Genomic DNA, 25003 nt, shown 5'->3' with positions numbered 1-25003 from the left:
CACACACACTTTGGTGCATTCAGAGCCAGAAGAAGGAACAACACAGAAAATATATGAAAAGGGACATTTTTGCAAGTTTAAACGGGCAATTTGCAAAGGCTATTTGACAAATGAGTGTTCAAAACACCTTATGTCCTAAAACACCTTGTGAAAATCGTTCAAAAACAACCAGATAGAGAACCAAGTTTCAGGCTTAAGAGAGGAAGACTGTAATTGTGAGACCGATGGAGAGCAATTATAGAGACGAGCAGAGAGCAAGAGGGATGAAGATAGAAGAGAGTGGGTGAGATGAATAGATAAATGTCCAAAGAAGGGTCTAATTTTGGTGTCGTTGGTGCTGTGTTCCTCCTCCGGCTCTGACATGGACACGGAGACGGACAGGAACAGCCTCTCCTGCAGCGAGGAGCCTCACTCAGCCGGAGCAGCAGGACTCTCTGTGTCACTCAGGCTGTTGTGGAAGTTTCCAAGGTGCTCCGAGTGTTAATGGTTCAAGTGAAAAGCCCTGAGGTGTTCATTATCCGGGGCCCTGGACGCCGCACACCGAGGCTCTAACTGCAGCGATGGCAAGGTTGAAACTCTCAATTCCCTCAGCGATCACTTCATGGAGAGGGAGGAAAGGAAGCACTAGTAAACAAGCATTTGCTGTCATGAAGAATCATAACATCTCTACAAAGGGCCTGCTTTTAAAAGATGTAAAGATTTAATACACTATTAGGGAAGACAATTTAAAACAACTTAATAAATATGCAACACTGTTATCCAGTGAATATATAATGTCAAGTTTAGGACAAGCTCTTCTAGCTTTGAAGCAGGATAAATGACACACAGCTAATAATATATGCTGTATATATATATGTGTATATATATATGTACCTTTGAAGGGAAGGAACACCATGGATATATATATATATATATCACTTAATTTTGATAGTCCATAGTTAACACTCTATAAGTCATCAGTTGACATTTAGCAGCATGTCAACAGCAATTAACCAATATTCAACCTTACTATCTGTATATTGTGTCAACATCTTCAAAATTGACAATCAACTACTCAAAATCAATCTGTCAGTTGAAAGTCAACAGGGTCGTGTTGACTATCTGTTGATAATCTGTTGAGTCAAGATGTCAACTAAAGATTACATTAAGCATTAGTTGGTGATCAACAGATAAGCAACTTTAGAGTTTAGTTGACTATCTGTTGATCGTCAACTAATCTAGAGTTGACTATCTGTATACTTTTAGTAGGCATTCTCCACTAAGCGTTTGTAGGCATGTGTTAGGACTATCCAATTAAAGTGAAAAACAGTTGAGAACAGTAGAAAGTCTATAACCTATCAACAGAACACATAAATTCATCCACTAATTATATGCAACAGACATGGGAATAAAGCGAAATGTTTTGCACAACTGATCACAAACTTTATTTATTCATTATGTATGTAATGTTTGAGTTAGAAACACCTGTTCCTGTTTTATTTGACTAATATATAAGATAAATACAGAAGCCTAATGCATTCACTTGAGAAAAAAAGGTTTTTCACAAGAACTCACAATCTACAGATAGTAAGGTTGAATATCGGTTAATAACCTGTTGCAAAAAACATGTTGACAGTCAACAGACACTTTTTGTAAAATCTATAGATCAACACTTGAGATGTACCTTATATTCTACTGGCAGTTAGTTAAATGGATGTTACTTGTCTGTAGAAACAGTGTTGTTGAATGTCAACTGATGACTTGTAGAGTGTTAACTATGGACTATCAAAATAAAGTGTTACCCTTTCAATATCTAAACTACCCTTTTTGTTCCTGAGATTGCCAACTGGGCACTTTAATTGTCCTTAAGCCCCGCCTCTAATCCTGTCTTGGCTCGGTCTAATAAATGGAGAGGGACAATAACTGGATTCAGCTTTTAGCGCTAATGATTTAAATAAGGGCAATTCAAGTGTTCGTACTTGGGAGTTGGTGTAAAAAAAAAGAAAAGAACTGAAGCATTGATTTACAAACGTCTCTTTCCAAATGTCAGTCAATGGGAAAAATGGCCAATGGCTTTAGGTGACTGGTACAGAAGCTTTAGTACCACCGTTCGGCCTGTATGAAGATGTGTTTAAATATCAAACTACTAGCTTTAAAGCCTTTTGGCACCGTTTACCCTACTACCTAATGATACATGAACACATACTGGATATTTTGGACACACAAAGTACATCACAGCTTGCAAATGTTTAAAGTCAATTCCTTTATTTTACAATACAAATATGGAAGAAATGATTTGGCAGGCAAACAATGAGTGATAAGGGGAGTCGCAGAACTCAGAACTTCAATGAGCAAAACAGCATATTAACACGCTCACCATCTAACCTCAATCAGTTCCTTATAAGGCACTTAACCAAGCTGCAGGTTGAACTAATGTCATAGGCCAGCTAGAAACACAAAGCCTGACCTGAAAAAACAGAGCTAGTCGGGGGAATTGACGGCCCTTTGGTGCGTTTCTATCCAATGATTTAACCTTAGCTGAGGGGTGAACCACGTTGCGAGACGATAACAGGTCAAGCCAAGTCAATTTTATTTGTATAGCCAAATATGACAAATTTGCCTCAGGGGTCAAAGCAATCTTCCTTTTTAGTCCCTGGCTTCAAAAAACGTAAAATATTGTGTATTGTAAGTGTTGGCTTGCTCAAAACAACGTATTTTAGTGGAACGTGCAGGATGCAAGGAAAATCGTCATGGTTTCCGTTATCTCTCTGACTGGGATTTTAGGTTTTGTCTGGCAGGCTATCGTTAAAAAACTTGGCTCTGTCGAAACTGCTTTATGGTTCCCCCTCTGATCTCATTAAGCTAAGGTTAAACTAAAGTGGTCCCACTCTGTAATGTTGAGCAATCAGTTACATTATTGACAGAAAAACAAAGAGTTGTCAGTGTACATGTATGTGATGATGTAACAACAGTGTGTAAACACATTTTCCTAAATTTCAAAGTAGATACGATATTCATTCTGCTTAATTATGACGGAATTAATGATGACACAAAAAGTTATAAATAAGGACCGCTGCCACGTCCTCCATCCTGTTTCTTCTCAGAATAAATCAATGTAAGTGAGGATATTATAAATACAAACCAAAGACATTAACATAGTTATAAAAAAAACATGCAATGACCAGGGGCGGACTGGCCATTGGGAATACCGGGAGTTTTCCCGGTGGGCCGGTACCGAAGTGGGCCGGTCGGACAATTCACTAGCACCCCCCGTTGACTATTGACTAGCGGTACCGAGTTGGGCCAGTCGGCCGGTCGAGTTTCCCGGGCTGATTTTTAGTCCCAGTCCGCCCCTGGCAAGGGCCGTGTGTTCACAATTAGCTCTATGCTAGCAATTAGCATAGCTATGCTCCAGAATGAAGCAAACATTCACCTGTAAAAGGGCAGTATGGACATGGCAAAGCAGTGGATGAGCACATTTTAGGACTGTGGAGTGTTAAACACACTTCATTTAAAAGATATCTATCGTCTACAAACCTCTCACTCGTGGCATTTGAAAAGTTGCCTTCTTCACAAGGCAAACATCTTCTGTCAAAGTGTCCAAAATAAAAAAATATACAAGATTTTGAGTTCAAAAATAAATCTGTACTTATTTAGTTTTCCTTCATTCGTTCCATGATCTTTAAAGTTACGTGGTGGTTATGAACACACCGTCAAGTAGCATTCAGGTCCGTGAGTTGTTTGGTGATAAGATAAGAGATAAGATAGTACTTAATTGATCCCAATTTGGGACATTTTTGTGAGGCGTCCTGTCACTCGTACTCCTCCCCGGCCGTCGCAGCCTCTAGAGCAGCTAGAGCCTCTGCCACCATTGAGTCCATGACGCTATGCACCTCCCCTTCCTCCTCGTCCTCGCTCTTCATCACCGAGATCCCGCTCTCCACCGTTGAAACGTCCAGACCCTTGGGCAGTCGGAGCCCGTCCCTGGTGTCGGCAGAGGACAGGCTGGTGGTGCTGGTCTGGAGGTCCACCGACAGGATGCTCCCTTCGTCCCCCGTGTCAAACAGGTACTCCGGAGTCCCGCCCACTCCCTCGTCTATCTCGTCTGCTGACAGGCTCTCACTGCCAATCACACACTCCTTTACGCCGTTGTCCCACCTGCTCTTCGTCACATGGCGTTCCTGCTCGGAGAAGCTCCTCTGGTTCTCCTGTCTGTTGGGGTAAACGGGGACTTGGCTCGGGCCTCTTTCCTGCATCACCCACCTGGGTCCCAGAGCTTCTGGCTGGATGATGTACAGACCTCCATCTGTCGCCTGCCTGTGGGGCTCGTTGGGTTGTGAGTGCAGCCTGTGGTTGACGTGGTTGTTGTCCACCTCCAGTTTCAGCGTGCTGTCGTTGGACTTGCTGTAGCCCAGGTTGTTGAAGCCCTGCTTCTGCTTCTGCAGCGGGTCGCAGCGGGGGAGTTGGTGTGGCTGGTAGAGCGAGCTGCTGGCAGAGTCCGTCTTCCTCACATCCACCGCCACCGAGGGGTCGTACATGTAGCTGGGAGAGACAGACAGAAAAAAGTACTTTCAAAACCTTTCAAAAGGGTTAGAGTAGGTGGCCAAGTTGTTTTTTAATAATGGCCAGCAGGGGGCGACATCACTGGTTCCAAAAATATATCAGTTTGTATAGAAGTCTATGAGAAAATCACCCAACTTCCTAAATTATTTACTGTAAATAAATTAAAGTAAAAGGTCGTCTAACAGTTTTAGAAAACAACTGTTGGATAAAACAAAACAAATGGCAGCTGATTATGCGTAAAGTCAAGTAAATAAAACCAAAAAAAGCTAATAAATGGAAATTAATTCACACTTTGTTTTCTAAAAATAATGAGCACTTATTATAAGAGGAGGGCATTTCATAACAATGTTTTCATTCTCAATCAGATTAATACAAAGCAAACAAGGAAATGCTTCAACCCCTATCTGATGGAGAGTTTTCCTACAAGGGTATACAGTATAAACACAAGATCTCACACAGCTCGACAGGTATTAGAGTGTTGGCAGGTGGGCTTTATTTTGTTGACAGAGTAACAGGCTGTCAGACATTACCTGCTGCGAGAGCCTCATGTTTTGTCATTTCATTTGTTTTGAGTCGTAACCCCGGCAGAGCTGCCTCCATCTCACACCTCTCCAGGAGCCTCGCTCTAACCGCCTCCTCGTCTCTCTTTCAGCGGCACTTTATTCTAGTTGCAGCTCGCCGTCTACCGTCCCTTTGCACTTCACTTGTTCACATTTCAGATATATAAAATGACGCAACAACAAACACACACACACACACACACACACACACACACACACACACACACACACACACACACACACACACACACACACACACACACACACACACACACACACACACACACACACACACACACACACACACACACACACACACACACACACACACACACACACACACACACACACACACACACACACACACCACACACACACACACACACACACACACACACACACACACACACACACACACACACACACACACACACACACACACGAAGAAGACTTTCTGCTACAGTATTTTTACGTGGTGGAGACAAAAGCCTCGAAATGCTTGGGAAGGTTGAATACATTTGGAATATTAGTGTGACAGTAGTTATCAGACCTAAAAATAACCATTTTGAGGACAACAAGTCACTCAGAGAAATGCAGCTGCTCTGTTCAAATGTGCATATAAGTAGATGCATTTGGTTATTGGGAGTTCCTCCTTCCTCTCTCCATCGGGGTTCCCTCTCTGTGGTGTTTTGCTTATGTTAAAGAGTTATTTTTATAGGATGCACCTCCGTCCTCGAAGAAGATGTTATTTGCATAGGTTTTAACTGCGAAAGCTCGGCAGGCAAGTTGCCGTTTACTGCATTAGGTCAAATTGGGATTATGTTATAGGGTAAGATTCCTTTGAGCTAATACAACGATAAGCCATCCCTGCAGTATGTGAGCACAATGCCAACTCACTTCTAGCATTAGATTTAAGCTGATTATAATGGTTTGAAATATAATGCAGTCAGTGGTACAAGTTGATTTTATGCCACAAAAACTTTAGCCTACGATGAACATCTTTGTCTCGAGTACATTTTCATATTAAAGGGGGGCATAACTTGCAAGCTATGTTGCTAGTAATGTTCAAAAAACACATTATTCTTCTCATAGTTTCAATCTGAGTGTACCTGTATTCACCCTCTGTCTGAAATGCTCTGTTTTAGCGCCCGTCTCTTTAAGCCCCCCTCCCAAAAAGCCCATACTTTGGGTTGATAGGCACATCCATTTGGGTATATAATGTCTCTTTAAGCTAGAAGCAAAGGAAACATTGGTAAAGCTACAATGACAATATAATTACTATCAAGTCAAAAGGAAATATCCAACATAAGGCGAGCTCTCACAAAAAACTTTTGATATATTTGAAAATGTTTAGTGAGGCCTCTGCTTTAGCTTGTTTGGGATGAGGCTTCATGCACTGCCTTTAATTATGGTCAAATGTCATATTTTGTGGTAAATGTGAAGAATTCTGACCGCTAAGACTCACTGTTTTTATTGTTTTGGATGAAATATACATTAAAACTAGTTCTGGAGATTTTTCTTTTTGCCAGAGTCCTTGTAAATAAGAACATTCAAATATTTTCTTTTTCAAAATAAATGCATCAGCCTGGAATGTGTCAGCTTACAGAGACTGAATTGTTGACCCAGTAACCTAAAAGCCCACCCTGCCCAACCCTAAACACCACTAAGCCCAGAAATGTGACACTCCAGACAATAACAGAGGTATGTGTGTGTGTCGCACGCATTCACATGTGTCTTTGACATGGGAAAGGAAAGAAAAAGTGAGGAGGGGGATTACGGCTGTGGTATGCGAATCCCAGGGTGTCTTTTCATTAATCTGCAATCAAAATTGTTTCCCGCCCCTGTTTCTATCTCCTCGCTCACCTCAAAAAGCACCGTGATGTCAGACCCTGACAACGATGCCGTGTAGGCTTTTAATGAGCAGACAGTCCTGCAAGGAAATACAGTAACCAAGGGTGATGGCTATTGGCATATTGACTCAGTTTGCACAAAGAGCCCACGTGAGGCTCAGCGCAGACATCATTTATAAATGGACCCTTCACTATCTGCATGAAACGAGACAAGAAATCATTATGTGGGCAAGGAGACATTTGAATTGTCCCTGTTCACCTGCAGATAAGGAAATCTAGTGAGAGGCTGTTAGTGAGGAGGCGGACTGGAATCTATCGTATGCTAAAGAGCTAACACGAATTAGCGCTTAAAATAAGTTGATTTATCAGAAGGACAAGTGCTTAATGCTAAAATACTTACAATGGCAATGCTAACTAGAGAATGCAATTCCTGAAGAAATTGCTAGTGGGAATGCTTTATGCTGAAAAGCTGACACTAAACTGCTATGCTGAAATGTAATGTGTAAGAAGAAAGTGAATAATTGAGATTGAAATAATACATGAACACAGGGGGCTTGAATGTGTGATGAGAGAAGAAAAGAAAGTAAAAGGCTTGGAAAAGCAGCAGAATATTTGAACTGCAAACTTCTGAACTAACTTGATGGCGAATGATCTGTCGCCATGCCAACGGCATTTGATGACACCCCATAATACGCTTAGATGCGTTGATGGCTGCATCGTTACCAAACCTGTGAAGTTTTGGGGCGTTTGAAGCAGTTGCACTGAAGTTATGAGAAAACTGTGTTTCATGGCGGGCATTGTGTTGCCGTGGCAACGGCATTTGAAGAAATCTCAAAACTGTCCCGTAGATGTCTTCACGGCTGGACTGTTGGCACACTGCTATCTGAAGTCTGCTGCTCTGAGCATGTCAGTTGGAGTGATGACATCATCGTGTTCCATGACACAGGTGTTTATATTTGAGCTAACGAGCTCTGTAGAGATCACAGGTTTCCATTGTTCTGAATGAGATAAACCTCTTACATGTGAACGTTTTGTGGAAGAACCGTAACAGATATCTGTGAAATTTCAAAACGTGAAGCATGTCAAGGAAGTTGAGTATCTGAAGTGTAATTTTTGTGTACTTTCGGGTTAATAATGTGGCCTTTTTGGCAGTTTAACTAAAGGTGTGCGGCTGCTGCTGTGAGGAAATATCAGCCTGAAATTACAATGGGCTTTAATGGAGGCATGTTGAACGTTTTTGTCACTTCATGCCCTCAAGGAGGCATTTTGTTGAATTATTTTTCACACATTCTTTCAAGCTACAAGATGTTTTCCTACGTTTGTCATGAAAAATTATGGCTCAGCAATGTAGGGTTTGGGAATTATGGCAGTTTAAAAAAAATATATGAAGGCAAATTTCAAGATGTTCTACCCTCTAGCTGTGACATCACACACTCTAGTTAATGTTAAAATCTGAAGAAAACCTCTTTAACAAGGTCTGAACAATGTTTAATATCTCTAAAAGTAAGAATCAGATTTAAAAGTTGTTTTACACGAATAATGTCAGAAAGATGTGTAACATTTTAAAGTTGGAATGAGGTTTCTGAGTGAAAGTATGAATGAACAGTTAGCAGTTGAAGTCGCATGAAGATTTGTTGAAATCTGAAGAATTTATCCATTGACTTCAATGGTTAAAAATGTGCCATTGATTCCCGACCGAGCTGAACGTTTTGATGTTTGAACGGAGTTTCTGCGATGTTCAATGCGGGAGAAGAAGCGCGGCAAAATAAGTCGGTGGAATAATAAGTCGGCGGAATAATAATAAACTTTTCGTGCGTAGAATAACAGTTTAGTAGAGCTCAATCTAATGGGAGTAAAAACCTGCCGAAGGCACTAGATTCAAACAAAGGCAAAAAACAACACCCACATAAAATATTGAAAAACAACACAGACAAAGGCTAAAGAGTTCGGAAGCTTTGGGAAATGTATGTTGTTCATGTAAACCTGTATTCAATTGTGTAAAACTGATCAATGTTCCCTGACACTTTTTTTTGTTTGTTCCCGTTTTCTTATCTGAATCGAGGCTCCGGGGATAGAGCGTGATGGAGGTCATTTGTCAACAAAAAAAAATGGGGACATTTACAACAAAAAAGATGGACATTTAAAGTGTCAGTTCAAATAACAAAAGGGCATGTTACTTACTAAGAAATGCAATGAAACATTGTAAGGTCTGTAAATTATTTAAATGTATACTTCTTCAATCTAGTGAGTACCACAACTGAAAGACCTCCATGTCTTGGGGTGAACATCAAACATGAAACAAAAACTGGCTAGATGTCACTAGAGGAAAGTTAAAGAAATGGAGTTTGAATGAACCAATATCAATTAAATTAAGTGATTGTAAGATTGTGTCCTGTCAGTTTCTCTTAAAAAGGATCCCAAAACCAAACAGAGGTAATTACTCACCTCTTTATCATCCTGCAGCATTGGCACCCCATTTGGCCAGCTGTGTAGTGGAGCTGTGGAGGGACATAAACAAAGACATCAGGCAATCTGAAGCAGCACAACTTCTGTAATATATATTTTAAAAGCAGGTGACATTTGCCATCAATGTCCAAGCTATAGAGGCTGCCTTCATTCTTCAGCCACAGGAACTACGGCACACACTTTGACAGATTGCGAGATGCTATTGATCGGACGGTTCACCACCTCTGACATGTGAGCGGTTTTTAAATGAGCGCCCTCTCGAGGAATTCGTCTCATCACTCAAGTTTTTGCTTTGCCCTTGGTCCCGACGGTGTTTGGACACAAGGATGAAAACTGTGTCTGCCTGAAGCACCGATAAAGATGTTATTGCCATCCATCACTGTGGTGTGGCAGTGTGTGTTGTGGAGTGTGTGTCTACGAGTGACCTTTTCTCTCCTGGTGGTGTGTTTCTCTAGGCTTTGGCATTTCATTGCCAGGGTAAATAATTAATCACTGAGTCGTGAATGGGTTTGTCTGAGAGCGAAGGAGAAGCAGATAGAGGACACAGTATCTCTTTGTGGAAGAAAGGAAAGATGTCTGCCCACGAGACGTTTCTATTCTTAACCCCAACTTTCTGACCCTGCAGGTCTGTCCTTTACCTTTGGTCCAACAGTGGGATGAGTTCAATAACTTTCGGGTGCTGCTTCATTTAATTACAAATACTATCAAAGCACATATGAACAACAATATTTATTTAAAAGGATAAGTCTGTCTTGTACGTTAGTTACTTTTTGTTAACAAAGAACAGCGCTTGGAGGGGCATTGGTGTTGAACATATCAACATAGCAACACAGGCAGTACTTGTTGGTGATTCATTGTTGTTTTTTCATGGGATTTGTTAAAAAGTGTGAAGAAGAAGAATGTGCCATAGCTTCTGTGATTAAGATGCAGTAAGCCCAGGCAACTATGATGCAATAAGCTTTAGGTATGTGTAGTGGCGTTTCTATATGTGCAAAAGTGGTGGGGCACAAAAAACTTAGATGTCTATATATAAGCTTCTGCAGTGAGGTTCATGGCTGGCGAGGCTCTGACTCTTCAGGTTTACAAATATTATATTTTGACCTAAATCAAAATATAATAATATTTTCAAAAGCTTTTTTTGTCTGATGCTTCAATTAATTTGATCAGACAGTTCAACAGAAGGATACCCAAAAAATGTAATTTTATCATTTCAATATTGAATTGTTCTCTCTTAGTAAGATCCCATTTTCAATAAAATTGTGGTCTTACCTTGACTTGAAGATGAAGTCCATTTGCCTATCCTTCTGGACAAAAATCTCTATTACTTTTTTGTAAAAGTCCTCCTTATCTTCTTGTAGTTTCAAAAGTCTATCATAAATCTAATCGATAGATTTATGATTCGAAAATGATAAAAGTAGGATATTATCCGGCTGAACAAAACGTGCATTTATCTAACAGCTACGTTTCCCACAGATCTTATTTGGAGCTATTTTCCAAAATCCTATGGAGAAATATCATTGCTTTTTTGTGGAGGGAAGCCATGCGCAGTTTATTTCCGGGTTGTAGGACGCCTCACTGCAGCTCTCTCTCCTCCTCTTCACACACCACACTTTTCGCGGCACACGTACTTACAGCCAATCAGCTCTGAATTATGTGAGATGACGTATGGTGGGGATGGCAGCTCTATGCCCCTATGGTCATTATTTTTTGCCACACACATTAAATAGGAAAATACTCTGAGCATGCGCAGTGTAGTTTTTACAGTCACCGTTCACTTAGACACTTAGGGAGGGGCAGGATCGGGTTTTGTCCCACATGGCTCTAAACAGCTCAATAGGCACACACTGTAGACACGAATTAGAAGAACACATACTAAAACAGCAATGTACAGACGAATCAGATGATTAAACATGATCATAAAATATATTTTATATATATTTTAATTTATTTTTTGCATTTTGTTGTAATCATTATTTTAATACTTTCTGCTGACACTAGGTGGGGCTGTGCCCCACCTGCCCCTAATGACCAGTCGCCACTGGTTATGTGGAGGAACTTCATTCAACATGTAAGCATTAAAAAAGAAAATCGAGTCAGCGTTTTAGCGCTTTGGGTTTTCTCAAGCTTTTGGTTTAAAATGTCTTTGGACAAAGAAGCTAACGAGATGTTCACATATTGTTCTATGACTTAAAATTAGGGCTGTCAAACGATTACAATTTGTAATCAGATTAATCACAGCTTAAACATTTATTAATCATGATTAATCACCATTCGAAAAATATGTCCAAAATATGCCATTTATTTATGTATATTGTTGTGGGAATGGAAAGATAAATGAAAGAAGGCGGATATATCCATTTAACATACAGTATCTATGTTTATTATAACATTTTTCTGCGTGTCAAAATGAAAGACAGCCCACACACCTATCAATCATCAAACCGTGGGGTCTTAATTCATTACAGTGTTGATTTCTATCAACGGGGGAGTACTTCAGGAAAGTCGACAGAGGGGGGGGGGGGGGCGGCGGCGGCTAGTGGAGTACTTCGTGACCACAGTGTGAACGTTGTGATCAGCTGTTTTAGCACAGTTCTCCAGTGAAGGGGGGAGAACCCTCCGCAGCCGGTTGGCGTAGTTTTGGCACAATTCCGTTGTACAGACCGACGTTAACAGCAGCCCTGTCTGTGCACACGGAGACCGACTCTGTCGTCCGGTGATCTAACCGCCTTCTGGAAAAGCTTCACAAGTACGTCGGTACGCAAATGCGCTTTGTGACACAAGTGACGGTACGCATTTCAGATTACGCACATAACCTGCGTACCAGTTATGTGCACCCCTGTACTACAGCAAAAGTATTCTCCGTCGGGACTTCCTGCAACAACACCACGCCGTTATCAAAGATGTTCTATTGAGAAGACGATCATTACGTGACAAAAGTTTTCAAAACCGTGGCTACTGAAATCAATCTTACTAACTGCTGTCTGTGCAATTTACTCCGCGCGAGTTGGCAGACTTTATTTTGCTTACTTTAACATCATTTTTCATGGTGGGGCTAAGCCATTTCTTGGTATGGGTGTAGCCTACCCCAGCCATACCCTGGCGCTGCCACTGGTGGCACGTATGGGGCGGGCCATTCTGCACATGCGTTAAATGCGTTAAATATTTTAACGCAATTAATTCAACAAATTAATTGCCGCCGTTAACGCGATAATTTTGACAGCACTACTTAAAATATGTGAGTAAATTCCCCACTCGTGAATGTCCAAAGTTTTTCCATGTCCTAAAAGAGAGGTGGCTTAAAAGTGACTAAATACGATGACTTAACGTCATCAAGCCACACACGAATCCGCCTTTAGCATAAAGTGATAGTCAAGTACTGAGTTTATAGCCTGATGTTAGCTTTTCACTTCTGCCCATTACATTCAGGCTTCAGCAATTATACATGGTGTCAATATGTGGAGATTATCCCTCTGAACAGATGTGTGTTTGCCACAATATTCCATAAAAAAACAAAAAAACATGGACAAATCCCATTGCTTTTGTGTTGAGGCAGCCATTGCGATGCTAACTTCCAGGTTGGCCTACAACAACACGTAAACACTGCGCCACTCTTTGTGAGGTCACATTGATTGAACATGAAAGACTGTGTTGTTTGTTCACAAAGCAAATCATGACTTTGGTTTCCCGAGGCGTCTCATCATCCCTGTACAGGTTTGCTTCTACGCACCACAACATAAAAAAGAGCCAAACAAAGTCAGCTCAAACACAGAACAAATCTCAATATACACACTCCTCTTGTCTTTGAGCGGCCTCTATTCTCTCCTTGTCCTTCATAGAAACTAGGTGGACTGTAACCGAGCTGCAACAATCCCCAACACACATTCAACATTTTAACCGGCACACTTTCGCAGCTACTGTTGAAGAAGCCAAGAGGGTGTAGCATGAAAAGTGCAATTTGGAGATTCAGTGGTGCTTTAAATAGAGGACCCTGTTCCACACGGTTGCACCCACCAACCAAGAGTCCCTTATCTTCCAGTAGGGGGGTAAGACAGGAGATAATTTCCCAGCGGGCATCGGGAACTATCACACTAATGGAGTGCCGCATCGGTCCCGGAAGAAGTCACTATCAGCTGACTTTTACAATTACTAGTCACATTCAAACAGGTTAATAATCATCTGGGCTCCAACTCCCAATCCTCTCATGCTGATTTCCCCCTCCACCAGATGTCCTCTTCCTGTTGTTTGTTGTGCGATGGTTGTTGCGTTGTTGTGCATTATGTACATCTCATATCTCGGTGATATGTGTCTGCCTCTATCCGCTGTCTTTACCCTTAGGGATGTTTTAAAGTGCTTGCGGGCTGCCTCGATGCGTTCGGGGAAGTTCATCACAAATCCGACTACATATCTGTTTGTTGAAATGAATGGCCCTAAACCCTGTGACATAACAATCTCTGACTGGATTGTTGTGAATTAATTATGAGCTTGAATAAATGTTGCTCCTTTCCTGGCACCAGCAGGGTAATTAAGCAATAACTTCAAGTTAAATGATGCACATTTCTCTTAATAAAATACGGTTACATGAAGGGTAAACTAAAACAGTTTAATTAGAATTGCATTAATAAACTATTCTCCAAGTTTCACGCAGATAAAAGCTGCCACTAAAAGGATTGGAGACAGCTGACTACATGTATATCTTTTAGCCTGTAGCTACGGAGCCAGAACATTTTACAGTACAAATAAAACAAACAGTAGCAATAAGATATGCCTTGTATAATACATACATTTCAACCCGCAGTATAAGTGAATGATGAATAGTCCGTTTTTTTGTATTTGCGATAGTATGTGACCACTAGGTCCCTTCAAATATATAGTATTAGAAACAGGAGGCAAAGACAAAATGGATCAAATATTTAGCCCTGCAGTCTATCTCATGACTTTCCCTCTCATGTGTCAAATAATGGGAACATAACAAGCTTGGGCATAATGAAGCACTTGTGGCAGGGATGTGACGTGAAACACACTTCTTCTTCATCTTACATAAGGCTGCGTGTTTACTCAGCTCTTGGTTGTTGGAGTTGAATTATTACTGACTAAAACAGGTGCAATTAAATGCTTTAAATCAGGGGGGTCCAAAATGTTTTAACCGAGGGCCACATACAGAAAAATACACGAAGGGCTGGGCCACTCACTAGAGGAATATTGCCTCATAAGTTAAGTTATAAGTTGGAAAAGTCAATCCAATGTAGGTCAATTATTCTTGATTATTTCAATGTTGTTATGTACATTTGTTAATGGGCTTTTTTCTTATCAACTTAGATTTGTTAGAACATGTTTTCAACTTTAATTCACTGAATGTATTTGAAAATTGGGCCTATTAACATTACATTGCATTTAGCTGACGCTTTTTTCCAAAGTGACTTGCAATAAGTGCATTCGACCAAGAAGATACAACTTGAAGAAAACAGAATCATATAAGTACATCAGGTTTCATAGAACCAAAACATTTCAAGTGCTACTCAACTGGCTTTAGATAAGCCAGTCCTTTGTTAGTATATAAGTGCTTTGTTAGTCATTGTATCGCTCGAAGTGGAGTCGAAAGAGATGGGTTTTCAGTCTGCGCCGGAAGATCTGTAGGCTTTCTGCTGTCCTGATGTCAATGGGGAGCTCATTCCACCATTTTGGAGCCAGTATAGCAAACCCACGTGTTTTTGCTGATGGGAACTTAACACATGAATACTACTGTGTAATATATTTGAACATAATATTTAAGAAGTAAGACAAGCAGAAGTTTATTATACTTAAGTCATTATACTTTTTTTATTTGCTGAGTGAGGGCCGATTCAAAATGGTCCGCGGGCCGCATTTGGCCCCCGGGCTGTAGTTTGGACACCCCTGTTTTAAATGAAATGTCTATGTTTCTGTTTCTTACATAACGAGGACACACCATCCCACAGGTCGACTGATGGTTGGCTGCCTGGGTCGGAAAAAGCTGGTTTGCATCCTCGTGGAGTTGGGTTGCCAATTTGCAAGGCAAAAACTCTCAGTGTGGCCTGGGTGCTGCCCATGTGACTGCAGAGCTACCTCGGGCTGTGCATCCTGCTGCTGGTCAGTAGGAAGAGCTCAAAGTCAGAGAGGAGGTGCTCCTCAGGGCAGAGATACAGTCACACTGCCATCTTAGCTTGTTACATCACAAATAACTAAGTGACATTAGCGTCAAACGTCAAAGACAACTCCCAAGATCTCTGCCTGAAGACAAACATGACAACAAGGCGGGCTGACTTATGCTCTGGCTCCACTCTGTCTACTCGCAGCTGTCATCTTAGCCCCACTGTGTTTGCAGAGTAAATAACGTTAAATACACAGAGAAAAGTGGGAAAACCAGTGTGGCATGTTAAAGATTAAGACCACACAGCGAGAAGTAAGAAAACCAGTGCGGTATTAAAGAGTTCCCCATGGTCCTAAAAGTTAGATTCTTTAGACCGAAGCTGATTCAATGCAAGTGGTTCTGCCAAACTTGAAGCGTAACAAGTTCATGAAAAGATGATGAGAGATGACGTCTTTAAAGTGCTTGCGTTGCCCATCAAAATGTTGACACATAAGACAGAAAAGAGCAGCACATTCTAACAATTTAGCGGGTGGAAAAGGGAAATCTTAGATATTAGAGTTTAAAAAATGACATTACATTTGATTCTAGCTAACAACCAGCCCAAACGCAACCCACAACCAGATACTTTGTTGTGTAGCTGAAGTGTTTTAACTTAAGTAATGCACTATTTCAGTATTTTATCATGTTATGCCTTTACTTTATTTAACTCCAAGTATCCAGAACACCTCTTTTTATTTGTATGCTTGTCATCCATCACAACTTAGATAAATAATATATGTAATAATTTTAAAACAGTAGATTTTAGATCATGAAGTAATGGCAAAGCTTGATCAGGAAGGCAGGATGTGAGTTGTAACAACGCCATGTACACCTCACAGTATTGAGGAATCTATCCAGCAGGCTTCACAGTAACAGCAGCATCTGACTCAGATTCACAGCAGCATATCCAAATGACCAATCATGTTGTTTCCCTGGAGACTTCCCAAAGTCATAATGAGATCAGGAATTCAATCTGAGCATCAAATGGCTATCATTCAGTCACATATTGGCCATTGTTGGCCAGCTAAAACAGGGCTTTATCTGCTCCCTGTGCTATTCAATATCTTATATATTGCTCTTGTTTTATGATAGGGAGGACTGGAGGACGATTACTGAAGGGGGGAGATATTTCAGCGCTGGCAGCCTGGCCCAGCTCCCGTTCCTTCACTTTGAGTTTTCTCCGGGGGAAATTGAAACATTTCATCTTGGAGAAACAGGTGCAATAAAACTGAGATTGCTGTAGAGTGTCCCCTAAAAGTGGACTGGATTAAAATCCAGGGGATAACGCTGGACCTGGCAGTCAAAGCCAATATTGAACGATTGCTGCGGGTGGAGAAATTCCTCAGGAAAGATAAGGCTTAACATAATTCTTCCTCTGGAAAGAGTCCAGCTGAAATGTATGTTAAGAGTTTAGTTTAAAAACAGTTATTATGCGGGGAAGGAGTGGTTCTTTTCACACTAATTGAAGGGTTTCATTACCAGAGGATTATACTGTGAGCTTCTGAGGTGCTAGAAGGCAGATCTTTTTTTAACCTCTGGACAAGAGAAGTAAACCCTGGCAGTAGCTTCATATTTCATGGTTAGCACACAGAGATGCGATCGGTGTGTTCTCATATAACTCCTTGCAAGGAAGCATATTGATGTCAAACATGCCAATGGTTTCACAATATGTACAGGTGTTGAAAATGTAGCATCGCTTAAAGGCAGTAAAAAAAGAAGAGTGTAAACATGTAAACAAGAGGATATGTTTTGTGAGGAAACACAGGGCACCTTCAACCCCACTCTATATGTACATTTGAGCATTGAGATTACCTCCATACGGTTCTCAACATGGCGATGGCTGAGCTGGCTAACGATGCTAACCAGAGGCGGATTTAGGATTGTAGGAGATCCGGGGCTTAGCCCAGGAGTCGTTGGGTTGGTGCAGGGGTACAGTGCTATTTTTTTTAAGTGGGTGGTGGACCGAACATCCTTTAGGGGGGTCGTCGCCTCCTCTTGGGGGGTCCGGGGGCATGCTCCCCCGGGAAGATTTTTTTTAAAATATTGAAGTTGAAAGCATCAATCTGGTGCACTTTGAGAGCAACATTAACCCTACCTTAATAACACCTTAAAGCTGACAAAAGGCACTGGAGAACACTCATTAACACCCTTTAATGAAGCAAACTAATGCCTTAACTCACTCAAATAGTCGTTTACTTATTAAGGTGAAACGAATGTGCGTAGAGTTTTAAAGGATGCGGATAGTCTCACCTTGATTCTGGCGCATTGCTTATCGTTTTATAGATCTATTTTCATCCACCATCTTTGTTTGTGACGTAAAGAGTGTAACGGCCCGTCCACACCATGGATGTATAATAAGAACTGGATACAGCGTGGGAGGCGGGGCCTCATTCATTCCTATGAGAGTTGCTCATTAGCGCATGATGATAAAATGGCCCAACTTTTGAGAGAGTGAAACGTCACAGATTACCCGGCATGCCTGAGAAGTACCCGTATGTGTGCTCATAGCGCATGCGCAACTTTAACCAAAATGCTCGTTCACATCAAGCACGTCAATTTGCGTACACGTAACAGCACCGTGCGTTCATGACAGCATGGATTTGATATTAACGAGGCGGCAGTTAGCAGCTAGCGGCTAGCTAGTAATTATGCTAATGTACACATCAATCGTTATGTAGCCTACTTATATTACGCTGTAACAGGATCTAGTGATATCCAACAGAGCTTCATTTAGCATGAAATAATTATTGCACTGTGTATATATATATATATATATATATATATTATATATATATACACAGTGCAATAAGCTTCTTAGTGCAAGAATAAGCTACAGGGACGTTAATCTAACGTCGGTAATATTAACTTTATTTAATACAACATTTACGGTACAAGATTTAATCATACAGCCCATGTAGTATAATATTTTACAAATGATGAATTACAGCAAAAATGTGCAATATATCCATTATTACAGCTCCGTGGGATGGCAGTAAGGCGATATGGTCCGTTCTTATTGTGCATCCATGGGTAAACACGTAACATGAACGTGCCGGGCGGCGCGGTCCCGTGGGTTAGATGCGGGTTCATAATGCAGAGGGAAATAACTCTCAGAATAACGTTATTAGCACATGTTTACAACTTGAGGAACGAATGTTTTTAATAAGGGCTATACAAGTGTTCATACTGGGTTGTTTATTTAGTTTAAAAAAAATTATCCAACGAGTTACAGACCACTCTTTCCCAATGTAAGTCAATGGGAAAAAGTGTTTCCGGGCCCAGCAACCTAAAGGAAGTGTAGTACCACCGTTTGGCCACAACGAATATTCTCATCAGACTCCGGCGCACTTCCTGGGGGCTTGGTCCACACAGCGGCGTGCGTTGACGCTTGCCGGCGGGCGTGTCTGACACTCGACCAACAACCAATCACATGAATCTCCCGCCCCTGACACACAAGCAGCGGTTTGATTGGCTAGAGCTTGTACTGGCATATGATTCGATTGGCTGACGCTTCTGCCGAGGCGTCAAAAGTTGAGCATTGCTCAACTTTTGCAGCGAGCCACGTCAGCAACGCTCCGCGTCGCTTCCCACGATGCAGTTCGGAGCCAATCGGAGTCTGATTCAGAGGGTTGCCTGTCAGTTCTGTTGTTATGTGTACTGAAACGAGAGCGGGTATAATTCCATGCGTGAAAACAAAATAAAAATTGGAATACGTTATTTTAGTGTCTTAAAAGTAGACTGAGGTATGAAGGGTTAACGTTACATCTTAGGATAATTTGTAGTCATGTTCTGTATACATACTAACATATAAGGGTATACTTAGTGTGGTTACTCCATGTTTACTAGCTACAACATTAACGTTACATCACTCTTTTTCACTTCTTACTCAGTCAGCCAGAGTGCAGATATCACCATTAGATTAACAAACCTGAAACATCATCCATTTCTTGACTGCTGGTGATGACATTGTTGTCAGCTGCTGATACTGCTGCTGCTGCAGCTTGTGGCGCCTGCTTCGATGACAATAACTTTCTAATATCCATAACTGTATAGGCTATTAGCTTAAAACTCGTCAGGCACTAGGAAGGATCACTTCTTCTTCAGGGCAGGCTACGCAGTACGCAGGCTAATGTCCCACAGTGGCTGCCTCTCTGGTGGACTCCGGTACTGCACATTACTCCCGAGACGTTTTCAATTTTTTTTTTTAAGTGAAACATCCGGGGCTTTTCAGAAAATATCCGGGGCTTGAGCCCAAGTAGCCACCCCCTAGCGCCGCCACTGATGCTAACACTGCTAAAGCTAACGGTGATAACCTGTTGGGTAACTGGATGGGGAGGGAGCGCTATGCCATACACGGACTAGTTGTCGGAGCATCTATGTAAAAAAAATGACGTTTGGATTACATAGAGAGATCGGACATCTGACACCATTCCATCCATAGCAAATGTGTTGTTTCCTGGTGTATTTCTGCTTTAAATGGTGAATAATAAGGATGAAAATACAAATAAATAGGTGTACTGATTTGATCTTCGTTCTCTCATACGACCTCAAAACTAAAAATCACTCTCTAGTCATCCTCCAGCATATCTCATGACGATTGTTTTTGTTTTGCCCTTGGACGACTGAAATCTATCCACAACCTTTTTCCTGTCTAACCGAGGGTTTGAGTTGCGGGTCTAAACGCTGCACATACCAAGAATATGAAACTACACACAGGTGGACGAGGATTTAGAGAGCCTGAATAACTTTAGAGGCCTCCTAATAGATCATACAAATCCCTTTTTCTCTTATCTTCGGACAGTAATTGAATGCTCATTCGGAGAGTTGTTGCCCCGAGGTGTAGATATGAATATTTCTCTCGAGGGTCTCTGGTGAACTTTACAACAAAGGAGTCGAGTCTTTCAATACAAGGACCCCGCTGTTGCTACATAACTCGTTACCCTGATGGAACTGTAATGTAAGCTGAGTGCTACCTTTATAAAGCATCATTTATATCTTGACACCTTCTGGTCAGTGTTTGTCGGTGTTTTGTGTGTGTGAAGGTACAGTGAGAAGAGAGATCATGTTAACGTGGGAGGGGTTTGTTGATGGAAAAGTGGGCGAACTGGTCTGACATCCATATGATGGTCTGTTGTTGTTTTGGGGCTTCCTTGTAAAACATTTTTTATTTTGTGGTGAATCCTACAAATTGAAAACAAGTTCCCCTTTCTCTAATCCGATCTAAAAAGCAGTTCAAAGATGAACTGTTTAGCCTTGAAGCAAGAATTTGAAGCATATCTATTTTAATATCACTCCAAACTGAATATCTTTGGTACTAAACATCACTTTATAGACATTATTTTGGGCTCTGGACCCACACAATTGAGTTTACCTGAACACATCCTTTGAGGGAAGACAAGATTGAGAAGCCGCTTGTCTACATAGCCGCCTTGCGTTTTCCCAAAACATAAAAGCATGATGGGTCTCAGGATGACATGAGCTGTACCCTTTTACTGACATAAGAGCAGATGTTATCAGTGGAAGTTGCTCAGAAAGATATGCGGAGGTATCACAATATCTCAACATTCCATTTAAGGCGATACATAATGATATGGAAATATTGGCGAGCCCCAACGGATGGTATAAAGTTGCATCCCTTGTTTCGTACTTTGAAAAGCAAAAGGTACAGTAATCCAGTCTTTCTTATTGTCATATAAAATCATCCTGGTGCTAATTTAAACCTGATCTAAAATCCATTCCATTTAATTCAGCTGAAACTGGCTATTATCCCATATCACAAATAAAGAAGAAGCACTTATTGGCAGGATTTCCTTGTAGCTGCCGGTGTTACCGCTGAGAGAAAACTGCAGCATTCGATAAGCTAGTCAATGTAGCCTCTTATCAGCTCTGAGGCTTTTCAAATCAGCCTGAAATGTCAATACACCGTTCTAAAGTCTGAGCAATGACAAGAAAAAGTGGCGCTGTCTCACCCGCTGCTTTATCCAGCTTTTAATAACCTGCATATACAGTAAATGAGATAACCTCCCACACCTGATAATGCTTCGCATAAAAGAGTGATGTCAGAGTGATGTTATTGTGTAACGTCACAATGAAACACTTATAAATATCTGTCAAATAATAATTCATTTTCAATTGATTTGGATGCGACGTGCTCACCTTTAACTGTCTTATATGAATACGCCTGGTGTGATCAGGCAAGTGTATCCATGGTGAGTTGTCATGCCGACCAATTTATATTAATTTAACACTCGTAATGGATCAATTATCAATTTAGATATGGATTTTCCGCCTACACAAGCAACTTACTCTACTCAAAGTAGTCCATGTACATTTTGGGAGGTCAAGCTCCAAACTTCTTTTTATTTGGCCTTGAGCTGCAGTCCGATGAAAAAAAGCCCTGTCTCCTCTCCATTACCCAGCAGCCCTCACTTATCAATAGCCCCCCCCCCCCCTCTCACACTGCAAACAGACCTGCTGCTGTTTTTCCCCCCGTGGATCCTCCTGAGCCAGGAGCTCTTGATTATACTTTAAGCGAGTAAACAAACCTCACTTTTATTTCATAGAGCCAGTGATGCAGCTGTAAATAAAACAGGGGCTAAACAACATTTGTAAGTGGGTCTAACCATTCAAACAACTATAATGTACACATTTATTTTTTGTTAGTTTTTACGGAGATATATTTGCATACATTATCCAGGTTAATATTTACAGTAAGTGTGAATATACAAGTCAAAATCAGGCTGTTTAGTTGAATAGTGTGTTTTCTGATATTGTAGAACATAGACATAGACATAGTTTATTGTCATTTCAACAAGACACAGGGTGTACTATTAAAACGAAATTTCGTTGTACTGGCTTACAGGAACAGGACAATATAAAAATTAAGCAAAAATAATCAATGTCATTTCTCATTAATCATTAAATAAAAGTATCTATTAGTAGCAGCTTCAGATAGAAAGACATGCAGAGGAAGAGGGTACTTCTGACTGTCATGATTTTCTGTTTCCTGTTTGATTTTGAAATGTCTTGTTTTACTTCCTGTGTTTTCCTGCCTGATTGTGTTCACCTGCTGCCCCTGTTTCCCCCTCTCCAGCTGAGTCTTTTGTTCTTTGTCAGTACGTAGATGTTCCTGTGGGTTCTCCCTGTGTTCCTGATCCGCATCATCTTTGTACTGCTTTTAGGCCCAACACCCTGTCAAATCCTGACAGTAACACAAGACAACAAGACTATGCAAAAGTGCCCGAAAATATATATATTAATAGGCTTCTTTATTATGAAGTCTGTTTAGGAGCGGCAGTACACTCCCTTATCCGTTACATATTATGAAATGTTCTTGGAAATTCATTACACAATCTTTATCCGTGCAACAACAGCATTGAGATCTTTTCTCCTGTTTACATCCTGTTTCAGGTCGAGTCATCCATCCTGCTGCAAGGCAAACTAGCCCTTGGGCAAATAATATTTGCATACGCTTTTAATGGCTTGTTTTGTCTAATAGGCTGCCACATGGGTGGAGGCTGCCTCTAAAGCCAGGAAAATGTGTTTTCCAAACCACAGCTGAGCACATTGTGTTAATCAATTGTCAGGATGTTGTAAATCTAAACTGACTTGAGGTGAAAAAAACTGACCAGAAAACCATCACGGAGTTTAAAGAGACATTTGATATATGGGAGCTGCTTGTAGACGGCGGTTAACATGAGTGTTGAGAGATAAACGGCAGACAGGACAGGTTTGCGCTCAAGCATCAAGTTTGTGTGCCTTTTTAAACGACCCAGGGTTCAGCGGGGCTACGTGTTAGATGTGCAAACATAGCCCAAGGCCGTGTACAGGAGCTCTGGTTAACTAATTCAAGACCACTCCTCGGCCTCTCCACTCCATCCTAACAAAGGACAAATGCCCCCCATACCAGCCCTCCATTCACTCATTAACTTCACCTGCCTGCAGTGAATGTGTTCAGGCCTGGATGGAATTTATCAGCGTCTGTATGTCACTTTAACAACATTGTAGGGACATATTGAAACTTTTATATATTTTGTTTTTACACAGATACACACATTTATATTCTACTACAGCTGGTATGATTAGAGAACAGAAACTGATTGGCTAACATTTGCTTGCACCAGCTTTAGACATGTTTTACAGAGATTAGTTAACAGGCCCAAAATGATGTCTTTAAATATTTAGTTTTGTCTGTCCAAACCACAAAGATGTTCAGTTTAAGACGATATAAAACAGAGAAAATGATACTGCAAAAGCATATTAGAGAGGCTATGTAAAATATGTTATTTATGATTTTTCTGTTGATGAACAGTTAGTCTTCTAATCATTTCAGCTATGATTTAATATATATTACGGCTACTGAAATATATTTTGGCTTTTGAAATGTTCGTATAATAAGATGTTTTGATAAAGAAATGAATCAATAATGCAAAAATATCCTAAGTTAGATATAAAAACAAACACATGATGGGCCTTTTACAGCCTGAGCACTATCTGAAGGCCAACACAATATTTTGAAATATATAGTATTTGTCTACCATAATTGTTTTACAAATAGGGACAATAAAGATTCAAATGTATAAAAGGATAAATTATCAATTACAAATATGAAAACACGACTTATTTGCTTTCTTTTAGTTACACTCATGCCTACTGACAGTTCATAAACTTATTGATAACTTATATGAATGTATGTTTTAATTTATAGCGTGTGCTAACAGCCATATGCCATTAAGTGCAACAGGTGTGCACTCACATCTCCGAAGTGTGTCAAAAACTACATTTTGCGTAGGCTATCTAAAAACAAAAGCTTAAAAGGGGTCTTATCATACTTTTTAATCTTTATTTACCATTTAATACAGACTTATAACAACCTTATTATCTATAGCAAGGTGACGTTATTGTATTTCTTTGTTTTTCAAAGCGACTCGGCATATGGCTGACATCACCACTCAGGGCTCACCTGTCGCTGTGAGGAACCGTCGAAGCTGAGCTCACCACGGTTTAACAACGCTTCAACAACACTTTTCACACTCTTTAAAGTTAATTCAGAACATTATTTTTGATGGGAGAAAGCCTTAAAGGATAGAAAATGTTTCGACTTACCTGTTGCGCTAAGCGAAGGAGTGGCACTTTGCTCTAGGTATCAAAAAAGCACGGATAACTTCAGTTGTCATCTAAGTCTTCTCGTTCGGTCTTAGTATAAATCAATACACGTGTAAAAGTAAAGCTCCAATAAATGTCTTCTGGCTGGATACGACTTCTTTCCCTGTGTTTGTGTTGTTTTGGAGAAGAGTTTCCCCCCCTCGGTGATTCCACAGTCCCATGTCTCCTGTCTAAACACCGTCTGATGGTTAGTTAGCCTGGGAAACTAGTCACTAGTGGACCACTGTCAAAGTAAACAAGGTGAACTACAACTGTTTCCGGTCACAACTTTCAAA

The 25003-nt window shown here is 40.8% G+C and overlaps 1 protein-coding gene across 2 annotated transcripts; it reads right to left on the bottom strand.

Moving 5' to 3' along the window:
* Positions 1-2223: 2223 nt before the first annotated feature.
* zgc:194930 (uncharacterized protein LOC557813 homolog) lies at positions 2224-24913 on the bottom strand. 2 transcript variants are annotated; one of them, XM_034226410.1, is made up of 3 exons: positions 24669-24913; positions 9398-9450; positions 2224-4521 (listed from the first exon to the last, which is right to left on the bottom strand). In XM_034226410.1, the coding sequence occupies exons 2-3, from the start codon at positions 9427-9429 to the stop codon at positions 3792-3794; spliced, it is 762 nt and encodes a 253-aa protein (XP_034082301.1). In that variant the 5' UTR covers positions 9430-9450; positions 24669-24913; the 3' UTR covers positions 2224-3791. The 2 variants fall into 2 exon arrangements, with proteins under 2 accessions (XP_034082301.1, XP_034082302.1); XM_034226411.1 differs by lacking the exons at positions 9398-9450; positions 24669-24913 and adding an exon at positions 5073-5331.
* Between the last annotated feature and the right edge of the window lie 90 nt (positions 24914-25003).

The sequence above is a fragment of the Gymnodraco acuticeps genome, unplaced genomic scaffold, assembly GCF_902827175.1.
Source record: "Gymnodraco acuticeps unplaced genomic scaffold, fGymAcu1.1, whole genome shotgun sequence".
Classification (NCBI taxonomy): Eukaryota; Metazoa; Chordata; class Actinopteri; order Perciformes; family Bathydraconidae; genus Gymnodraco; species Gymnodraco acuticeps.
This window is presented reverse-complemented; position numbering and strand designations above follow the sequence as displayed.